This window comes from Morus notabilis, unplaced genomic scaffold, assembly GCF_000414095.1.
Source record: "Morus notabilis unplaced genomic scaffold, ASM41409v2 Scaffold570, whole genome shotgun sequence".
Lineage (NCBI taxonomy): Eukaryota > Viridiplantae > Streptophyta > Magnoliopsida > Rosales > Moraceae > Morus > Morus notabilis.
The window spans coordinates 231,937-252,963 of NW_010358717.1; the positions used below are offsets into that span (position 1 = coordinate 231,937).

The window sequence follows — 21,027 nt, forward strand, 5'->3', positions numbered from 1 at the left end:
GAAAAGAAGTTGAGGGAGGCAAAAACACGAGAGACAATGAGAGGGAAAATAAAATAGTAGCAGCTTTGATGAGAGAAAAGAATTACAATTTCATAGCTACAAAAAGTGAGATTAAGAGAGCTTTACTTTCACAACAGCCCCTTATAGTACTCATGTACAAGGAGGCCCATTTAAATACTAACGATCTTGCCGGTTATTTACCGAGCAACGTTGTTTCTCTCTTACAGGAGTTCGAGGATCTAATTCTCAAAGAGATGCCTTCTGGTTTACCTCCAATTCAGGGAATTGAACATCAAATTGACTTCATACTCGGTGCATCAATTCTAAATCGGCCAGGAGTAATCCTGAGCAAAGACGTTCAAAACTTCTTCCAAGGGGTGATGGACTGTTTCAAGTGGTGGAGCGCATCAATGACAACGCCTACATGCTTGAATTACCTGGTGAGTATGGTGTTAGTGCAAGCTTTAATGTTTCTGATCTATCTCCTGTTGATGTAGGTGACGATTTGCGGACAAATCCTTTTCAAGAGGGAGAGAATGATGCGATAGGTGGAGCACAAGGGCAAGCGCAACATTCAAGAGATCCATTGAGTCTACCAAGTGGTGCAGTGACAAGACTTAGAGTTAAATGCTTCAAGGAAGCATTGAACGGGCTGGTTCAACAAGTTGGAGATATGTCAAACACATGGAGGCCCAACACAAGTTCAAATCCAAATGAAGAGAATCTAGTCACCATGATTAAGGTTCTAGAAAATTCAAGTTGAAGTGCAAAGAGGTTAGTAAGGCGGGAGTCCAATTCAAGTTGGCCGAATTGGGCCTAGGGGAAAACTTTGTGGCCGAATTGGCCTTGGATTAGAGTAGGGTTTGCCGTTTGGGCTTAAGCCTAGATAATTAGATGTTTTAGTTTTCTTTAGGGTTGAAAAACGTATCAACTATAAATAGGGTTGTAAAAACACGTTTTTGGCAATTAATGATATTATTGAGGTTTTTCATATTTGTGCTTCTTGGTTCTTGAGAAGACTTTGACCTTATCAAGTACTTTTCTTGTGGCGTTCAACAATCGAACTTATCATTGAGATTAATGGGTGATTCTTGAGAATCTTGGTGTGACGTTCTTCATCTTTCGTAGTTCTTGATTCGCATTTTGATAGACAACGGGTTAAGGCTCAACAATCTTGCGTCTTAAAGATCTTGGGGTTGTAATTCGCGTTTGGTGTTGGGTCTCATCGCGTCGTTGGTGAGGTTTCATATCATTCTCCATCTTCAGTTTTGACTATTTTGTTCATCCATCTTTATATTTATATGAAATTTATGTTTATAATACTTATATTGGTTAGATGAAATATCTATGTTTATAATAATATTTTTTTAATCTTATTTTACTACATGAAATTATGTAATCTTCATAGATTTGATACCCGTAAAAATAAATTTAAAAAAAAAAGATGAACTACCACCTCTATTAAAAAGTATTATTATTATTATTATTTTGAAGGAATATATAGAGCCAAACAAACATTAGCCAAAATTTTTCTTTGCTCTCATATATGAGTTACATGCAATAAGTGCTGTCAAATATGCTGCAACAGAGTTAGTAATCATGCTAACTGAACACACTTTTAAGAGTTCAAAGATCAGAATAGTATAATCCACCAAAAAAAGGAAAAAAAAAATTGTATCAAAATCTTCAAAGAAATCATATTGATCTTGTTTGTCTTGTTCAATATTTGCCACTGAACTTTTTCTCTTCAATTAATTGCCCTAATAATTGAAAAATTGAACGTTATTAGCAAAGGGTCCAAAAAGTAGCTTGGGAAATAGGTGGGACTGGCTTCTCTCTTACGATCAGAAAAATGGTTAATAAAAGCTGTGGAGGGAGACAAGGTAATATGGGCCAGTGGGAGACAGATTTTGAGGGTCAATTTTAAGCATTCAAGAGCCAATTTAAGTTAGATGCAGATCTAAATGCCTTTGCCTTTTGTGCATCAACCACCATTTATAAGAAGATGACCATTTGTGGACCTTCACGTAATTAAAGAATGAGACCCCCCTTATTTTATTTTTTTTTTCTGCACTCATTAGCCATTCATTTTCTGGCCTCCCTGGCCACTTTGCACGTGAAGTGAAAGAGCGTCCCATGCAAACCAGATTTTGAATGAAACTACTAATGTCAAAATAATGATAATAAAAAACCAAAAGAAAATCAATGTTTTGTTGTTTGGAAAATGTGTTGGCACCAAAAGGACCAAGCCCTTATAACAATAATGGACGGTTCAAAATTTGTTTGGTTTAATTATCAGAAAAAATAATGACGAACCTTACAAATGAGAGGAATCTAGTAGTTCTATCGTGACATCATATGGAACTTGTTGCTTCTCTATTTTCCTATGCATTAAGCCGTTAACATTTACTGTGTAAAAATATTTAGTTCCGTTTATTTCACCGATTCGAGTTTTGTTACAGTAAAAAACTCTCAGAAACAGTCACATCTAATTTTTTTACTACAATAAAAAATTCTCACATAGAATCACATCTCAACTCGAATTAAAAACTTAAATCAGTTAACTAAACAAATTCTTAATTAGTGTCGTAAAAGAAGCAAGTACGGTAGGACACTTTTTTTTTTTTAAGCAATTATTGCGCATTAAAAGTATGGTCTATGAGGTAAAAAAAAATTTTAAAGCTTGGTTGTATCATCGGGCTTCTTACTACTAATGCTTATCTACAAGCTCGTAATTCAGATGCTCAATTTAGTGTGGGGTTCGTGTCATTTACAGAGGAAGATATGATCGAATATAAAGTACCGTCGTTGGACTTGAGATTTGGTTCAACCAAATCTTACATTTATTAACTCATTAGGGAGACGAGGTACTTGACCATGAGAGGGAGAACTTCATCGCATGTCATATATAAATAACTCGAGTGTATCTAGGAGTACGCACATTTTGTGATGTTAAAGTACTATAATTAACGTTCTTTCAAAAGGCTGGTTGGTAAGGAAAGCCCGTTTGGTTAAAAAAATTCGTTCTCTGATTCGAATCATGATTCATGATTCGTTATAGTATTTTCTCTTATCAAAAATACACGTAAATCGAAAATTATTCTAATCCATGAACCAAACGGTCAACTGTCAAATATCATAAATTTTTGTTAAACGCCATTTATTTTTAATATGATATAATTATACGTGATCTAATGGATGAAAATTTTGTAGAGTATTTCAATTTTTTAGAGCCTATTGTAAAATTCTCTTGTTTGTTTTAGGATTATATTGTGGAGGATTAGCCCATGCTTATGCCATGCTACTATGTTGTCTTTGCCGCACCAGATTAAAGATTATTCTTTTTTACATGAGAAAATTAGGACATGTTCCTCTCAACTCATTTATTTAACATTGTGTTGTTCTCGTAGAATCCTGAATCACAAGACGTTTGGTAAGAGCATTCATACCACGATTTGAATAATGATTTATGGTTCGTTACAGTGTTTTCTCTCACAAAAAATACACGTAAATCAAAAATAGTTTTAATCTTATGATTCTAATCCATGAACCAAACGTAACCATTATTATCTAAAAAGATAACATAAATATTTATGCTCTCTCACTAGAGGGGGATTTTTCTAGATTTCTCTTTCTATATTACTCAACCTCATATTCTCCCTAATTTGGGCTTCATTCTTTTTTTTTTTTTTTTTTTGAGTTTCCTAATTACACCATTGGATGATTTAAAGAAATACTACTTTTAAAAAGTTAAAAGTTTACTAGACATATATAGGTGGCGAATGCACTAGAGTCTAGTGCTGAATAAACCATGTGAAATAAAAGCATGCCTTTTGAAGAGAGACATCGTGCAAGTTGGAGTAAGAGAAAAAACTCTTCTATTCTCTCTGGGGGGTGTGGCGTTTATGTTAGAGGACATGCTGTTCTATATATAGCACGAGGGGACACAACTAGGTATATTGCCAACTACGAGAGCACCTCCTAAACAGGCACGTTGCACACACTATAGGAGATTAATTTACAAAGTTATATATAGTGTCCTATATCTAGTATCTACGGAACTATAGGAGATTTAGGCCTCGTTCGTTTCGTTAATTCGAGTTGAGATGTGATTTTATGTGAGTTTTTTACTGTAGTAAAAAAATTAGATGCGACTGTTTGTGAGAACTTTTTACTATAACAAAACTCGAATCAATAAAACGAACAAGGCCTTAGTAAACAAAGTTAATAGAGTAAATCTAGTGCTATGGGAAATTTAATCCACAAAGTTTATAAAGAGAAGCTCTTTAGCAAAAGAAAATGAGTAAGCTGTTTTTTCTCCAATTAAAAAGAGATTTACGGACCCTGACCCAGTCTACTCGAAGAAAGAGTTCACATTGATCGGTACTAGGGAGATGAAGTATCCAAGGAGTGAAGTTGTTTATCATCATCATCGAATAAAAATTGTACGTTTCCGCCGTGTTTATTTATAGTGAGCCCAAGACCGGTTCCACAGCTCAGGTTCTGAAGAAATGAACCAACCATTGATTCAAACTTGTTCAAACATTGGTTTAAACTTTGTTCTCTAGTTCAAAACCTGATGAACCAAGCCCTAAGACTCTCTTCAAGTAGCGCAAACAAAGAGAGACTGACTCAACAAAGTTTAAAATCTTTCTTAAAGATTACTTATCAGCACTGGACGTCCACATCTACTTTTGAGAGAAGTGAAGGCAAACGGACAATTGCTAGTTATCTTCCTGCTTTATTGCGCCCCAAAACCATAGAGTTCTTTTTCCAAAAAAATAAAAAAATAAAAAATAAATTTTTTAAAAAATCTACAAGAAGGAACAGTATATTTCACAACCAAGCTCCTTCAGTGAGGTCTGGCCAAGCATCCCGCAATAATTATGTTATCTAAAGGAAATGAAAAAGAAAGAAGAACATAGAGGTTCACCACTGAGGTCTGGAAACATGCCACACATGGTGATCCAAGACCCCACCAGAGATTGGCTGAAAGGGAAATAGTAAAGCTACTGAAGTAATAACTACTGTGTTTTCTATATTCTTCCACCATTATTTAAAGACTTCATCATCATCTAAATTTTCAAGAGGGAGCTTATGATATAAGTTGCTCCAAGCCTCATATAAGGGTACAATAATTTAGAAGATTAATCAGAATTAAATAAAGTAAGTAGACCACTCCTTTTACTCTGATAACGATGAAGCCTTCAATGTGCTGAAAGCTCCGACTCTATCACGGGGAATTAGTCGCAGTTCAGAACCATGTTTGAGGAAGACATTGCCTGAGAAGTCAGTCAAACTTGTGAGAAAACCGAGGATCTCCATTCTAGATCTATACCTTACTAAAAAAACTTCAGCAGAAAAAGAAAAAGAGGGAAAAGGGAAAACTTAGCAACATCTACCTGCACTTTGCTGAGGATTGATGCCTATACCATCTGCAGGCACAAGTACTAGTCAATATTTAGTGAGCAAAGAAGTCAAACTTAAAAGTGAGAAATATAAGGTATCACGATCTTTTTAGGATGATTATGTTTTATTGTCATGCCTCAAATGTAGGTTCAAAAAAATAGGAGTTCTAACATATGAGGTCAATTATCTGCTTGGCTAAAATATGACGAGGGCAAAAGGCCAAAGGACCAAATCACCAACCCACACCGCACATTAGATCGTAAATGTTGTTTCATATGGTTACCTATTTAGTTTTTCACTGTGCAACTAACAAAACAGGGTTAGGGTGAGTTTTGGATTGTTGTGCTTTTAAGAGAATCACTACTTTTCCTTTAAGTAAAAGTTAAAAGCAGCAGAAGCAAAATCTAAAAGCTACAAAGTCCAACTTCTCCAAATAACTTAAAAAAGTGCATTGGTCTTTATGCAAAGTGCTTTTCAACCTTTTAACCAAACACTATAGTTGTATAGGTTTTTGTGCACAGTGCTTTTAGGAGTTGTAAAGCAATCCCAAACACATCCTTAATCAAACTGGCTGTTTGGCGCATCTTTTTCTCCTTAAACAACCACCTATGTCCTAAACTGCACCGCAACCATGCCACAGCATACCACATTGAGACAAACACGAACAGTAAAACCAATTGCAGCATTGCTTGCATATGAGTACCACAAAACAGGACAAAAATGGCAAATGCACATGCACCAACTAAGACTCTTCATGGCAATCTGAAGTTAAGATCAGGATTTCATATCCACCTACTATGTCTAATATATCCCCGAAGATGTTTCGTAGATCATCAAGTCGAAGGAAAAGGAGAACATTTACACAGCTCATAATTGAATACTAATCAACTGAAAACTGTAAAGGGATTACCAAAATGCAGTACCCCTAACCAAATACACAATAAGTTGAACAGACAAACAATGGACTGCAATTCTCTACCCTTACCCAATTGTGAAGAAAAAAAATAGAAAATTCACAAATTCAAAGGGGAAAAAAAATCATCAAAATTCGCCCTGTAAATAATACCATCTAATTAAAAATTGTAAAGCGGTTGCCGAAAAGCAGTAATCTAAGCTGACCAATTAATCATTAAATTGAAAAGGAAAAAAAAAACAATGGACTGGGATTCTCTAAGTATAAACAAATCAGACACGAAGAGAGAAAATTGACAAATTGTGAGAGATGATGAAGTCATTTGCAACATGCAAATCCTATTTAAGAATATATACAAGCATAAGAATCATAAAAAAGAAGAAGAAGAAAAAAAAGAATAAATTACCGTTGGTGATAATAGCACTTGTTTGGGGAGGGACTTTGAATTCCTCGGCGGCGAATTTGAGAACGGCAGTGAAAGGAGCCGCCTCTGGAACGCTAAACCTGAAAGATTCCGTAAATTGAAGAAGACATGGCCAAGATTTGGAATTGAAAACAAAAAATCCAGAGAAATAAACGAACCCTAGGCGAAAGATGAAAAAAAAAAGGGGAAAAATAATGAAATCGGAATTGAGATTTGAGGGAACATTACGAACACTTTGAAGGGAAGCTTAGGATCGGAGGTGAGAGTCACTTTGAAGGAGACTTTTCCACCACCACCTGCCATTGCTCTCTCTCTCTCTAAACTCTCTTTCTCTCTCTGGTAGGGTGTAATTGCGCAGAAAATCCTGTTATTAATAAACTCACAAAGGATAAATCCAAAAGGAATAATATTTAATTTTCGATTCATTTTTAGAGATGTTATTTTTTTTCTTTAAGAAAAAATTTGTGGATGCTAATACTAGACTGTGAGACTGGTTTCACAAATACATCGATTAATTTTTTAAAAAAAATACATGGTATTGATTAATATTTATTTAATTAGTCAATAAAGTTTCACACAATTTTTATTAAAAAATGAATAAATATTTATAATTACAAGATTAATATCGACATTGATAATATGATATGATGTTCAAATGTCAAAATAATATGGTTATTTCGTTTATAAATTTAAATAGAAAATTAAATTTTATAAGAAAAATAGTAAAATATTGTAGTAAAATAATTTGAACAACAATTTAAACTTATAAAATAAAAAAATTTATAGATTAAATTTGATAAGAGATTATATCATTAAACTACAAAAATGGAAGCAGCAAAAAGATTTTTTTTGGTTGAAAATACATTTTCATATATTAAACGGCATAATATACTTTCGCAATACACATAGTTTTATAAACGCTTGGAAAGAATACGAGGTTAGGTTTGGATATTTTTCCGAATGATTTTTTTTTCACAATACTGTATGACGTGTAAAAATTCCAAACAATGCAGTGTGCCCTTTATAAAATATGTATAGATTTTATTTTAGATCAATTTTCTGATAGATCTTTAAATGACTAAAAGATTAAATTTAAATAAAAAATTTAATCCTGATAAATTTGGTGAATTAGTAATATGACTTTAGGAAAAAAAAAAGTCAGAAAACTATAGAAAAGTTTATAAATCATGGTTATCGTACAAAATATTATAAAGACGAGATACAAACTTATTTTGATAGAGCAATGAAAGGTCATATTTTATTTTTCATTCCATATGTACTCCATTTTTCATTTTGTTTAAGGAAATATTCCTCTAATATGGAAAGCTACTTCACGCACTAATTCACATTATAATAATCTCTTATTATAAGAAACACGGCACTGGTAAATGTCTGTGGCGGCGGTGGTGAGGTGTCGGGCGGTGGCTTCAATCTCTACGGATTTTAAATTTCTAATCTGACACTCATAATCTTATATTTATAATAATTTTAATCCCAAATAAAATTATAAATAATTTAAAAATAAATAATTAATTAACCGATTCATGAAATCATATAATTAACGATTAAATCCATCATCCATACATTTATCAACATGAATAAATATAAACATCAATGATAAATGTAAGTGCCTACCCATCACATACATACAAATTAAATATCACATATTTAACATAAATATTGATTATCACATAATCATGGCATAAATTAATATAGTCTATAGACCGCTCCGATACCAATCATTGATTTTTTAAGCGTTTTCGTGTGCAGAAGTGTGGTAGTGCGGATCGTGTATAACAAAAATTTTCATAAAACTTTAGAATACTCTATAGATTATATTAATTTATGCAATAACAAATTAATCATATTAATTTATAAAGATAGATACCTAATGAACGATTAGGTGGATAACTTAAGGTATTTGACTACGAACAATTCAAGCTCCAAGCTTTCTCAGAAAACCAGAATCTTTCTCGTATAGTCATTGAAATCTACAAGACCTAGAGTGTGAGCTCTAATAAATAACTAACGGATTATATCACTCGCTAATTTGTGTATTTTCACTATCAACACTTGTATGTGAAGAAATTAGGAATTGGAAGAACTTTTCTTCTCGTTTTCTCTCTCTAAGATTCGGATACCTTAGGAAAACTGGTTACTATTGTATTTTAATCTCATTAAAATATAGTTTCTCATTTAATTTTGGAAACAAAATTCTCTCCATTCCCTCTACTATATGGCCGGCCACACCATAGGGAGACCTCCTTGTGGTTGGCGCAAATTTGTAGCAGGATAGAGAGAAAACTCATCCTTTATCCAGTTTTCAATTTTAGCTCAAATTCAAATATAAATAAAATCATACTTTACTTTCCTCTTGACTTTGATTGAAAAACTTGTCAAATAAGTAAATTAGATATCTTGGAGAGTAAGCAAGTGAATCCCTGTAAAAATCTACTTGTGTCACATGTCCCATGCACCTCCATGTGCCTCAGCGTGTGACCTCTTGTGGTCTCACCAAAGCGTGTTCCAAAATTAATTTAATTAAATAATCCATTATTTATTTTGAGATATTTTACTTCCCGATAATTCATATTGTCTTTCAAATATTACAAGAATGACGCAGAGACTTATGGACCTATAATTCTGAGCTCTAATAAAATTAATAATTAATTATTCTATTTAATTAATTAATTAATTATATTATTCTAAAAGTTACTCGACTAAAAACTTAGAATTGCACTCTCAAAATTATAAACATAATTTACTTCTAAGAACTTGAAGTGTTCATTTGATATAATCATTACATATAGATTAATTCTCAATAAATAATTCATAATTAGAGCTAGATAAAATCTGTTAACCTCTGTAATTACATCCTTATTCTTGAGTACTATTGATTCTCTAATAAATAGTATATTCATAAAACACATTTATGAATACAACCTCGTTACTTATTCAAGTACCAAATCAACACTCAAGAGAATTATTTATCTACTTCTTCAAAGAAAAATGAATAGATTACATCTCGTATATTAGCATTCCCGGCAATCTATTTCATCATGTTTCCCAGATACAAGGAATATGATTTAGGATATCGAAATCTGTACTGAGTAAATAAAAAAAAACGCGAATCCATAAACATGAGTTTACTAATAATTCAGTATTAAAATCATTCCATATATGACCATCGGTAGACTCAAATTTGACTTTCTATAGTTAACGAAAATTATTAAAAAATTAAATTGTGTATGTGCCCAAATTTTACATAATCTTATTATGCATAATACACTCATTCAATATCTGTATATATTAATGATACGAACAACACCATTCAATTCTTAACAAGAATAATGTGTATTAGTAATGTTTTAATTAAAGATTTCGTAACTTTAATTAAATTCATTACGAAAATTATTTCAATTATTATCATTAAATATTATCCTCATATAAATAATAAATAAATTATTTTATTAATTAAATAATAAATATTCTTATTACATGAATGACACTATTTCTAACGGGAATTCCAATTCGTTTCTTCTCAAACCTCTCGAAAACTTTTATAGTGAATTTTTGAATATTAAATTATAAAATATTATAAAAAGTGTAAATATTGTCCTATAGGTATCACACAATTCTAAACCATTAATTTTATTAAATTGTCTATTTTTCTTAATTTAATATAATTATAACGTGTTCTCACGGTCAAAACTCTCAAAACTATACATTTGAGGGGGATGGTAAAGTGAAAATCTCAACATCTTGTTTGGTAAATGAGATGTTTATCTCAATACTTACTATAAAACACAAGAAAACAATCAGTACAAATATTTTTCAAATTCAAAGATGTAGTACATTACGTAAAGAGAAAATTATGTATTATGCCACCAGAAGTCAACAATTTTACATTTATGCCATCTTCATTAATTTTTTAAAAAAATTACAAGATTATTTTTTATATTCTACAAGAATACTCTTCGGATACGTCCAGTCATATTTGTTGAGAAGAAAAAGATGATCCGATCAGATATTTTTAATATCTTACCAGGATATTATGATGCATTGAGTGGGGTAACTGTGATGATTACACTTTCTGAATGACACTTTTGTATTTGATAAAAAACTAACAACACCACTCAACATGGTAAAATATAATATTTATATCATTTCACTAAAAAATAAATAATTATCATTCAATTAATAACAAAAATTACAATAACACTTCATTATTTATAGAAAAAAACTAGAAATGCCATAAAAGATGGTAAAAAATATCATTTATCCCATTCCACTTAAAAATAAACAATTATCATACAATTAATAATGAGAAAGTAAAAGGTCATAATGACACTCAATTATTTAAAATGATATAAATAATATACATGCACAAAATCATGACAAACCATGTACTTTTCTCTTATTTAGAAAGGAGAAAAGAGATTAATACCCATAAAAGTGCATAAGTCAGGATTTTTATTCTTTATTCATGATTAATAACTTTTTTAGCCAAATAACTATACTAACAAAAAGGTATTAATAAAAAATGAGAAGTATAAATCCCGACTCATTCACTTTTAAGAGTAAATTCTGTAATTTTCTCATTTAAGGATATATAATGACATAAATAATAGGCCTAAAGAGCATGACAAATCATGTACTTTTTCCCTTTTTTCATCTAAAAGACTTTAGGGAAATGAGACAAATACCCTTAAAAGTGCATAGATCTGGATTTCTTCTTCTTACTCTTGATTAATAATTTTTTTAGCCAAAAACAATACTAATAAAAGAGTATTAGTCAAGAATAAAGAGTAAATTCAGAATCAACCACCACAAAAAAATAAATTATGCAATTTTCTCAAAAGGGACTTTTTGAGTCCAAGACTTTGGACTCAAAATGCTTGTGTGAGCCCATTATACTTACTATAAAAGGATGAGTAATCTTAATAAATACTTCTTAAAAGTGCACGAGTCATATTTTTATCTTTTATTCTTGATTCATAACCTTTTTAGTCAAATAATTACACTAATAAAAGGATATTTATCAAAAATAATGAGTAAAAATCCAAACTCATGCACTCTTAAGGATAAATTATGTAATTTTCTCCACAAGAATTTTAGTCAAAAACAAAGCGGCACTTTACAAGAACACTACAAGTTTTAAGCTTAAATTGACATATGTTAACAAACATAAACTATTGCAGAGAATGTCACAGCTAAAGATATTTAAAAAAAATAAATATATATATGAAAAACCACAAAATTCTCACAAAATCCAAAAATACTGAAAAAAAATATACTAAAATAAAAGTATAATTTTGTTCAGTACACAAAATATAAATGATGTCATTGTAATATATTTTAGGGTAATAGTTTTAGTACTCATAACAAACATCAATCTAACTTTAAAAACTGGTACATTACCTAAATATCTCAAAACTAAGGGGTTGTCCTTTTGTATTTTTGAGTTAGGGTGACTTGAATGGTAATTTTGAGTTGAGTTTGAGTTATAGCTTGAGTTGAAGTTGTAACTTGAGTTTGTGTTTTGATGTGTACATTTGAGTTATGATTTGAATTGAGAATCTATTTGAGTTTGTATTTGAGCGAGTTAAAACTTAAATTTGTATTTAGATAGTATTTTAACAAAAACTCAATGGTGATTAAAAATTTTAATATGGTATATGGGTGGGGTTTTATTCGTATTTTCGTTGTGAATGCATAGAAAAAAAAATCATCTAAATCAGAATTAAAATGAAAAAGTTGACATTTTTAAGAATAGAAAAAATATTGTTCATTAACTTGAGTTCAAGTTTATGAACTCGAGTTGAAGGAAAACAACTCGAGTTTAGCCCCAAACTCAAGTTTAAACTCGAGTTCAAACTCAAATTTTACAAAAGAACATGAACTTGAATAAAGTTGTAACTCGAGTTCAAACTTTTTCTGAGTTTCGTTGAAAAAGAACAACCCATAAGACTCCAAAACTCAGGGGTTGTTCTTTTACATTTTTGAGTTAAGGCATTCTTGAGTGAAGATCTTGAGTTGATTTTGAGTTATAACTTGAGTTTGTGTTTAGTTGTGTACATTTGAGTTATGATTTGATATAAGAATCTTTTTGAGTTTGTATTTGAGTGAGTCAAGACTTAAATTTGTATTTAGATAATACTTTAATAAAAACTCAATGGTGATGAAAAATTTTAATAGGATATATGAGTTGAGTTTTATTCGTCTTTTCGTTGTCAACGCATAGAAAAAAAATCATCTCAATTAGAATTAAAACGAAAAAGTTATAACATTTTTAAGAATAGAAAAAATATTATTTATTAATTTGAGTTTGAGTTTCTGAATTCGAATTGAAGAAGAAACTTGAACTCGAGTTTTAGTCCTAAACTCGAGTTCAAATTCAAGTTTTACAAAAGAACATGAACTTGAATAAAATTGTAACTCGAGTTTAAACTTTTTCTGAGTTTTGTTGCAAAAGAACAACCCTTTAGACTTTTTGTCTAAAAAAACTCATATTGACTTTTTTCTTTGAGAAATTTTCAAGAATACTATTAAAAAATAACATTATCTTATTGGTAGGATATTTTTTATATTCTATCCGAATATTTTTTTTCCCTTTTTCGTATTCTACTAGAATACGTTTAGAGTCCGTTTGGTTTATGGATTAGAATTATGAGATTAGATACGTGTGTTTTTTGTGAGAGAAAATACTGTAACGAACCATGAACCATGATTCGAATCAGAGAACGAATCCTCTAACCAAACGGGCTCTTAATATACTACTTGTTGTGGTATAAATAATATGATCATAAAAAACAATGGTTATTTTTGTAGTTCTCTCTCTTTTTTTTCCGCTAAATTCTAGACCAAAGGACTTGGAATCGACTCCAAATGGAGGGCGGGAAAAAAACAAAAAAGTTTTAAGACCTCCCTGCTGCTTTAACTAGGGCAAAGGCTAAATGAACGATGGAATAAAAGAAAGTCATTTATCCCTTCTGTAATTTTCCTTGAATTGAATGAAATGAACAGTGGAATGGGCAAATTAATTTGTATTTACAGCCATTTACATTCTCCTTTTCCTCCCAAATTATGCACTACTAATTTATATGGAAACGTAAAGTATGAAACCCTCTAAACTATATAAATACCAAAAAAAAAAAAAAAGAGACTCCCTCTACCAAACATTCCATAGTTTAATGAGCAAGAACAAAGGAAGCATCAAAGACCACCATCTTCCGATCAATGATTTTAAGCTTTCTGATCCGCTGCACACCAACTTATGGTTGTGGTATGTGCACACTGGTTGCGTCCTGCATTTGACACCAATCCTTGTATTAAAAAAATGATTGAACATATATTATTTATACCTCATTAGATGTGCAAATTCAGATCGGCACGGTTCTTATATATATGTGTATTATATATTTTACCCAACCCGATTACACTTTTCTGAGCCTACATCCTTGGTCCGGTCCGACCCGAGCAAAATTAGACTGTTTAGACTGGTTTGTTGAGTCCTGCTTAAAATTGATAGCCCTATGCCTTACATAATGTAAACTATTAATTATTAGATCTACAAGTACCAAATGTCAAAATATGTTCTACTTTGCGAGTCTCACTTTATTTATTAAGATAAGATAATTTAGACTTTACTTTGTGTTTCAAGCCAACATTAACTTTGGTTAACCTGCAATGTAAAATAACCACGCATAGGCAAAATACCTGGTAGAAACAAAAGAGCACAAAATTAAAGATGTGAAATTTTTACCAACCTTTTTGTGCAAAAGGCAATCACATAATCAGTTCCTGAGCAGGTAAATATACTTGTTGGATCGTCATAGGCATAACTATAGGCCTTAGGACACGCATCTTTGAACTTTTTGGAATAGTAAGTAGGTTGACACACAACTGGATTTCCATAAAGACCCCTGCAACAGTACTCGTCGGTGTTGAACACGTCGCAGGCACTCCGACATCCCACGGTCTTCCCATTGGCCTTAACGGACAACTCCGCGGGGCAAGTTGTCCGGAGGTCGCCGTCACACCCAGCAATGCTACAGTTTCCCCGCCCGTTGATTGGTGTCACAACCATGGGCAGGTTGAAGCCGTCAACAAGACTAACATCGTAAAAATCTAAACCTGCAAGGGTAAATTCGGCAAGTGTTGCTGGAGTCTTTCCTGAGGAGCCACACTTGAGGGCGTCACCACAGGCCCCTGTCTGACATGGTCCGACACCATTTTTGTTAAAGTTGCAGCCGGTTCGGCCCCATATACGGCCAGACCACCCGACCGGGGCGGTGAAGATGGCGGACTGTCCCGGTTTTAATACAAAACCTCCACCATTGAAATTCTCCCCAGGGGTGACTCCTGGCCAGATAGTCTCTTTGCAATTGTTGATTACGGTGAAAACTCTAGCAGCCTCAGATAACTCCGGTCCTACAAAGATTATATTCCAGAGAATTGAGCGTTGGGACAAGAGTGAAAAATTAGCCCACTAATTAATTTAGCAATTGAGGCACTGCTTCGATAAAATATGTGGACTAGTAATAACATGTTTCTGTATTCCAAGATAAAGATCATCGATGAAAGTTGCAAATTTAAGAAAAGCGATGATAATTACAAATATTGGGGTATTTCTAAGTTTACGTGGTGCATCAGATGCTCAAACTAAGTAGAAGAATAGACGATCTCTCTCTCTCTCTCTTCCTGATGAAATATATGATACACATCACAAAACAAAATAAAACGTTTGATAATTATGTCTTGAAGCTAAATATAACTTCTTAGTGATAAACAAGTTAGGTCAAAACAATTATTTCGGTGATTCTGTCTTATATTGATCAGTGCACTTGTGATAAAATATTTTTTAGCATGTATCATTACCATTTTCAATAAGAATCAATGATGTTGATCATAGTTACAATTCAAGTAAAAATACGCTAATTACTTTTTTTTTTTTGGTGTGTGCGTGTTTTAAGAACTTTGGAGCATGTTTTCAATATTATTTTTTTTTGTTCATGAAAATTAGAAGTCAAAAAAGTTTCAAAAAAAAAAAGGAGGAAAGGTAGCGATTATAATGCTTGTTGAAGGTTGAGTTCTTAGTTTCCACAGACAAAAACTAGAAGCAGAACACAAGTGCATGTTATGTCAAAAGATATATATCAAACTAAAACAATTTTTTTGTAAGGTAATTGTATTCTAAATTAAGGAAGTACACACTAAACTTGAGTACTTGATTGACCCCGTAATAAAGGTTCCAATGACCGAAAATTGAAATGAGATATTAAGAGCGCGTTTAGAACTCGTTTTAAAATGATTTTATTTTTTGTATGAAAATGAAAATGAAAACATTTTCGATCTCAGACAGAAACCCATTAATGTTTATCTCTCTCTTTGCTCGAGAGAGGAAAAAATGAAAACAAAAAATAAAAAATGACTAAAAGTCGTTTTTCATTTCTCCCTCATTTTACATTAAACTAAAAAATCGTTTTCATTTTCATTTTTTGTCTTTATTGCGCCAAACGCCGTTTTAAAAATGTTTTCATTTTTTTTTATCGAAAAACGTAAAAAAAAACGGGATCAATTCTAAACACGACCTAACTATCAAACACACAAATAACTGTTTTAATAACACCTCTATAATCGATGGGGAACTCTGATAAATTGAGATCAAAAGATTTATAACACAACACTAGAGAAAACAACTCTAACGGTTTGAATAAACATACAAAATCAGAGAGTGGGGAGACAATCTGTGTTATATAATAATGAACACGTAAACTCAAAAACAAAACGCAACACCTGGCAGATAAAACACTGCCTACACAGTTTATACATGGTTATTGCAAAGCACACTTATATTTAAATTAAAGAGTGAAGCAAGAAGAAATTACCGGATGAAATAACAATGTGAACCAAAACAAGTAGCGGTGAAAGAACATTGAGAATATGAGATGCCATCTCTTTTTCTTCTCTCTCTCTATGCAATAACTTTGTAAAAAGGGTTAGGGGAATGAGGAATGCAAACTTTAGAGAATCACATTATAAAGAAAGAGCCAAAGGGAAAAGAAGAATACGTGTGGAAGTTGAAGCAATTTGACATTCTAGGGAAGGAAAGTTTACCATTAACCAAATCTAGGGATGATTCGGATTCCTTTCTCTTCTCCTTCCATTCAAGTTTATTCAGGTTCCTTGTTTATTTATTTATTTTTATACCTTGCTTTCACAACTTTTTTCTCCATTCTTGTACTTCTCATCAAATTTACGTCAACTGATCTCCACATAGAAAATTAGGACCACCTTAACATATATATATATAAATATATATGTATAAGGTTTTTAATGTTATATTTTCATGGTAGTTATCTATCAAAAATATGAAAATGTAATATGATGTAGCATAATAAAAATTTAATTTCATTAATTGTCATGAATTTTTTGAGTCAACTATTAAATTAAATATTTTACGATTAAGATAACGATATCTATCAATAAATAAATACTAAATATTAAAATAACCATACATATATACGTACACATGTGTGTGTAAATATATACACAAATATACACATAAGGATGGCATACCAAGTGGGGAGGATGCCACTTGGCTCTGATACAATCGTATTGTCCTTCACAAAGATACATTAATTGGAACGAAAGAGAGAAGGAAAAGTTTAAGCCGTATATATATTTTATTTCCATATTTATATATCACGTTTTCTGTTTGTATATTACTACCAAGGTTTGCACTTTATACAAATGCTAACGAAACTAAACTAAACTCTCTCCGTTCTTAATTTAAAAAAAAAAAACTTTTTTCAAAGAAAAATTTCATTACAAATTTAACAAGCTATATACTTAAATGTAATCGTAAATGACAACTAAATACAAGAAAGTTTTATCTTAATCATTGACAGTTGGACACCAATAAAGATAGATAAAACATATGAGCGAACATAAATTATGAGACCTAGCAGGTAAAAAGCTACTTGATACATATAAAATTGAGTGTAAGTACGTCACCGAAATTCGTTAAAAAGAACCACTAATTATAATTAATAGATAAAAATTAGCTACTGAGACTCAATTTACTTAAGTATAATATTTAAAAAATATAGTCCAACACATATAATATTGAGTGTTTCACTTGTTACACACGCACGAATGATTTATGGAGTACGAAAAGAATTACATTTGTTGGAGTCAAAATTTTGCTTGAATTTTAATGTCCATTTTAGTGTTTCTCCAGATTTCCCTAATAGACATTGGGGCTCCAGAACTTAATAGGCCAATATTAGGGCTTACAGCTGAAGGTGGTGGACTCATCGTTCATGTGGTGCAACAGATGGTCTTCAAGCATCGGTATATCTTTTGGGCTTCCTTACCATATTCCTCGTTTTTTTTTTTTTTTTTTTTTTTTTTTTTTAATTTTTGGTTTAAATTTTTTTTTTTTTTTTTGAAATTTAGTGTCAAACTTCATTTTTTTTTAGTAAGTTGAACACATATCAATAGTATAATCTTTTTTAAAAAAATCTTATGTCACTTTTTTTTTGAGTGAGTTGGACACATATCAATAGTATAATCTTTATTTTTTTTATTTTTTTTATAGTGATGCTTCTTTCAGGTTATTTGAGTCAATCTGTGGTGATTACTTTGGAGTATTTTGGGTATTTTGACTATATAAAATCAAAAAATTAAGACGCATGCATGGTTTTGTATACAAGTATGGTTTTTATATTTCTATATTTTTATTTTACCCTACGAGGCTGCCACATAATTCTCCTTAGTCCAACCTCTAAAAGTGTCGCGCATATATTTTCCAAACAAAAACCCATGTGAATCGTTTATAGTGTTAGATTCTCAGTGAGTGAAATGGATCAAATTAAGGAAATAGGACATCCAAAGTTTCGGATTTGTTCAAAGAAAAAAGAAAGAAGAAGAAGAAGACACTCGCTTTTTAAAAAGAGAAAAATGATTTTGCTATCCCAAAAGTTTACCTTCCAACCATTGCCCATAAGCGAAACACCTTTAAAAAAAATGCTTTTTCGATCTGCCGTTTAAATATTGACGATTTTTTGGTAAGTCTTGAAAAAAAAGAATATCTTTTTAACGGTCAGTTTTTTAATAAAAAATTATTTATTTTTTATATTTTTTAGTTTGATATGATTTTGACAAAGATTTAACAATAATAAACCGACATTGTCGTTATAAAGTCTTATGTAGAAGAACTTTTGGATATTTTCCATAAAACCGAAAAAGAAAAATGAGGCATAAAATCACTTGAGTTTTTCTCCAATCTCCACATCCAAAGTTCCAAACAAACGAGAACCAAAAAACCATCCCATGTTCGTCTAGCAACTCAAGAAAACGACTGATGTCTAACAAAGGAAAAACTTGGTCAAAGTGGGGTTTTCTTTTTCCATCTTTTGATCCTTTTGGTAGCTCTCTGTTTGGTCCCCCATCTAATTTCCTCAAAGTTGAAACGAGGAGGTTGGTTTTGAACTGGACCTACCGAAGGCCCATTTTGACAGCTAACAATTTGGTTATCATTCACAAATCAATATCGAGCTAGTACATACATATAGAAACGACATTGACTACCCAATTCCTTTTTTCCCATCATTTGCGATATTTGTTGACCGATTTATGTGCTTCCTGATCATTGTATTGTAGCTTTCGCGAATCTGAGAGAAACCAATAATGACGTGAAGGTAAATATGATGAACAGAAGCTGTTTTTGTTGCAAAACTGATTTTGTTTTAGCTAAACTGTTTTCCAAATCACTTCTCTAATTTTTAGTAACTCAATTAGAATCTAATCAATTAGGGGGCTAGTTTAACATTGTTATGCTGTTGAACATTTCTGCTGTTGTTATGCTGTTACTTAGAAGCTACCGTGCCCAGAAACATAAGGTGTTTGGTAAATTTTTTTTCAAAGTTGTTGTGAATATCAGAAGTAGAAATTTATGTGATTGGTAAACTGTGTAAAAAATTGTTGTGAAAATGTATAATGACTAAAATAGATATACTTTAATACACATACTTGCAATTAGTTTTCTTTCTATTTTTATAGTCAATATTCATAATATTTATACACCAAAATACTAAAAACTTTAATTTTCATTTAATTAATTAAGATATCTCTTAAAAATAAATTGATTTTATTAAGGATATAAATTATATATCTATAAATAAATTAAATAATGTAAAGAACAGTTTTACAACTGGTGATTGGGATCCGTGCATCCCCTAGTAAAGTGGGGACGAGAGATTTTTAATGGAGTAACTTATCGGATTTCTAATCGAGTTTGGGGCATAAACAAAGACAATTTCTTGTTCGAGTCAAGGTCGAGATGGGAATGGGGACGGGGGAACACTTCCCACCTGTCCCAGCTCCAATATGCATATTTTAAGATTTTTTTTTTAAAGAAAATTAACATGTAAATAGTAGTAAACCTAACCCTAATTTTGTTGTGTGTACATATTTTGTTGAAATTTGTTTTCTTTTATGAGATCACTAGACTCAATTTAGGATGAACCCCCCCAAATGTCTATTTGGTACCTCCGAAAGCTTAGCAGGGTGATTTTTCCGTGTAATAAAAAGTCTTAAGTTCGAGTTAGGTCTATTGCGGTGGTTAAGATATATATATATATGAGCAATTCATTTCAAGAGAAATATATATACACACTAGTGGGGTACTCACTATGTTTGAATAAAACGATGTCTATTTTTTTCTAAACAAAAGTCTCGTTTGCGGTACTAGTTTGTAACATTCCGTGGTTTTTTTTGTCAGATAGATGGATGCAATGACACAGCCAAATGCTCCTCTGAAACATTTCTATTAGGGTTCGTTTTGTTGAGGGCAATGAGTTGCAGGCAATGAGAGAGCCGTATCATATTTGTTGCATTCACCTTCCGTACTGATTTTATAAGAAATGGTTCAGTGAAATTTTCTTTTTAAAAAAAATCAAGTTAATTGCTAACATTAGAAATGAAAAACTGAGAACTAGCTACTGTTAAATTTAGAAAAATTATGAAAAACAACAAACTGCTGCTAAAAAGTACCACCGCTTTATTACGCAGGGTCAGTTTAGTTCGTTGATTTGAGTTTTTAATTCGAGTTTAGATGTGACTTTATGTGAAAACTTATTACTGCAGCAAAAAAGTTAGATGTGATTGTTTCTGAGAACTTTTTACTGTAGCAAAACTCGAATCGGTGAAATGAACGGATAGTTAATTTACTGATCTTGTATTTGGCCATATAAAGCAATCTGGCGATTTATTA

At 31.6% G+C, this 21,027-nt stretch overlaps 2 protein-coding genes across 2 annotated transcripts; both read right to left on the reverse strand.

Annotated features, from left to right (window-relative positions):
* Nucleotides 1-4,851: 4,851 nt before the first annotated feature.
* Nucleotides 4,852-7,128, reverse strand: LOC21403060 (ubiquitin-fold modifier 1). The gene is made up of 4 exons (XM_010093048.2): nucleotides 6,979-7,128; nucleotides 6,729-6,826; nucleotides 5,403-5,435; nucleotides 4,852-5,282 (listed from the first exon to the last, which is right to left on the reverse strand). The coding sequence occupies exons 1-4, from the start codon at nucleotides 7,047-7,049 to the stop codon at nucleotides 5,185-5,187; spliced, it is 300 nt and encodes a 99-aa protein (XP_010091350.1). The 5' UTR covers nucleotides 7,050-7,128; the 3' UTR covers nucleotides 4,852-5,184.
* A 6,610-nt stretch (nucleotides 7,129-13,738) lies between these two features.
* LOC21403061 (pathogenesis-related protein 5) lies at nucleotides 13,739-16,739 on the reverse strand. The gene is made up of 3 exons (XM_010093049.2): nucleotides 16,637-16,739; nucleotides 14,516-15,179; nucleotides 13,739-14,053 (listed from the first exon to the last, which is right to left on the reverse strand). Exons 1-3 carry the CDS (start codon nucleotides 16,701-16,703, stop codon nucleotides 13,918-13,920), a joined length of 867 nt encoding a protein of 288 aa, XP_010091351.1. The 5' UTR covers nucleotides 16,704-16,739; the 3' UTR covers nucleotides 13,739-13,917.
* Between the last annotated feature and the right edge of the window lie 4,288 nt (nucleotides 16,740-21,027).

Bases quoted from the DNA above. Each gene is read 5' to 3' on its own strand.
- LOC21403060 (XM_010093048.2), bottom strand. From the start codon at position 7,049: ATGGCAGGTGGTGGTGGAAAAGTCTCCTTCAAAGTGACTCTCACCTCC. The intron at 6,827-6,978 runs GTTCGTAATGTT...GGAATCTTTCAG, and splicing joins CCTAAGCTTCCCTTCAAAGT to GTTTAGCGTTCCAGAGGCGG. The intron at 5,283-5,402 runs GTAGATGTTGCT...CTGACTTCTCAG, and splicing joins CAATCCTCAGCAAAGTGCAG to GCAATGTCTTCCTCAAACAT.
- LOC21403061 (XM_010093049.2), bottom strand. From the start codon at position 16,703: ATGGCATCTCATATTCTCAATGTTCTTTCACCGCTACTTGTTTTGGTT. The intron at 15,180-16,636 runs GTAATTTCTTCT...TAATCTTTGTAG, and splicing joins TCACATTGTTATTTCATCCG to GACCGGAGTTATCTGAGGCT. The intron at 14,054-14,515 runs GTTGGTAAAAAT...TGTCAAATGCAG, and splicing joins ATTGCCTTTTGCACAAAAAG to GACGCAACCAGTGTGCACAT.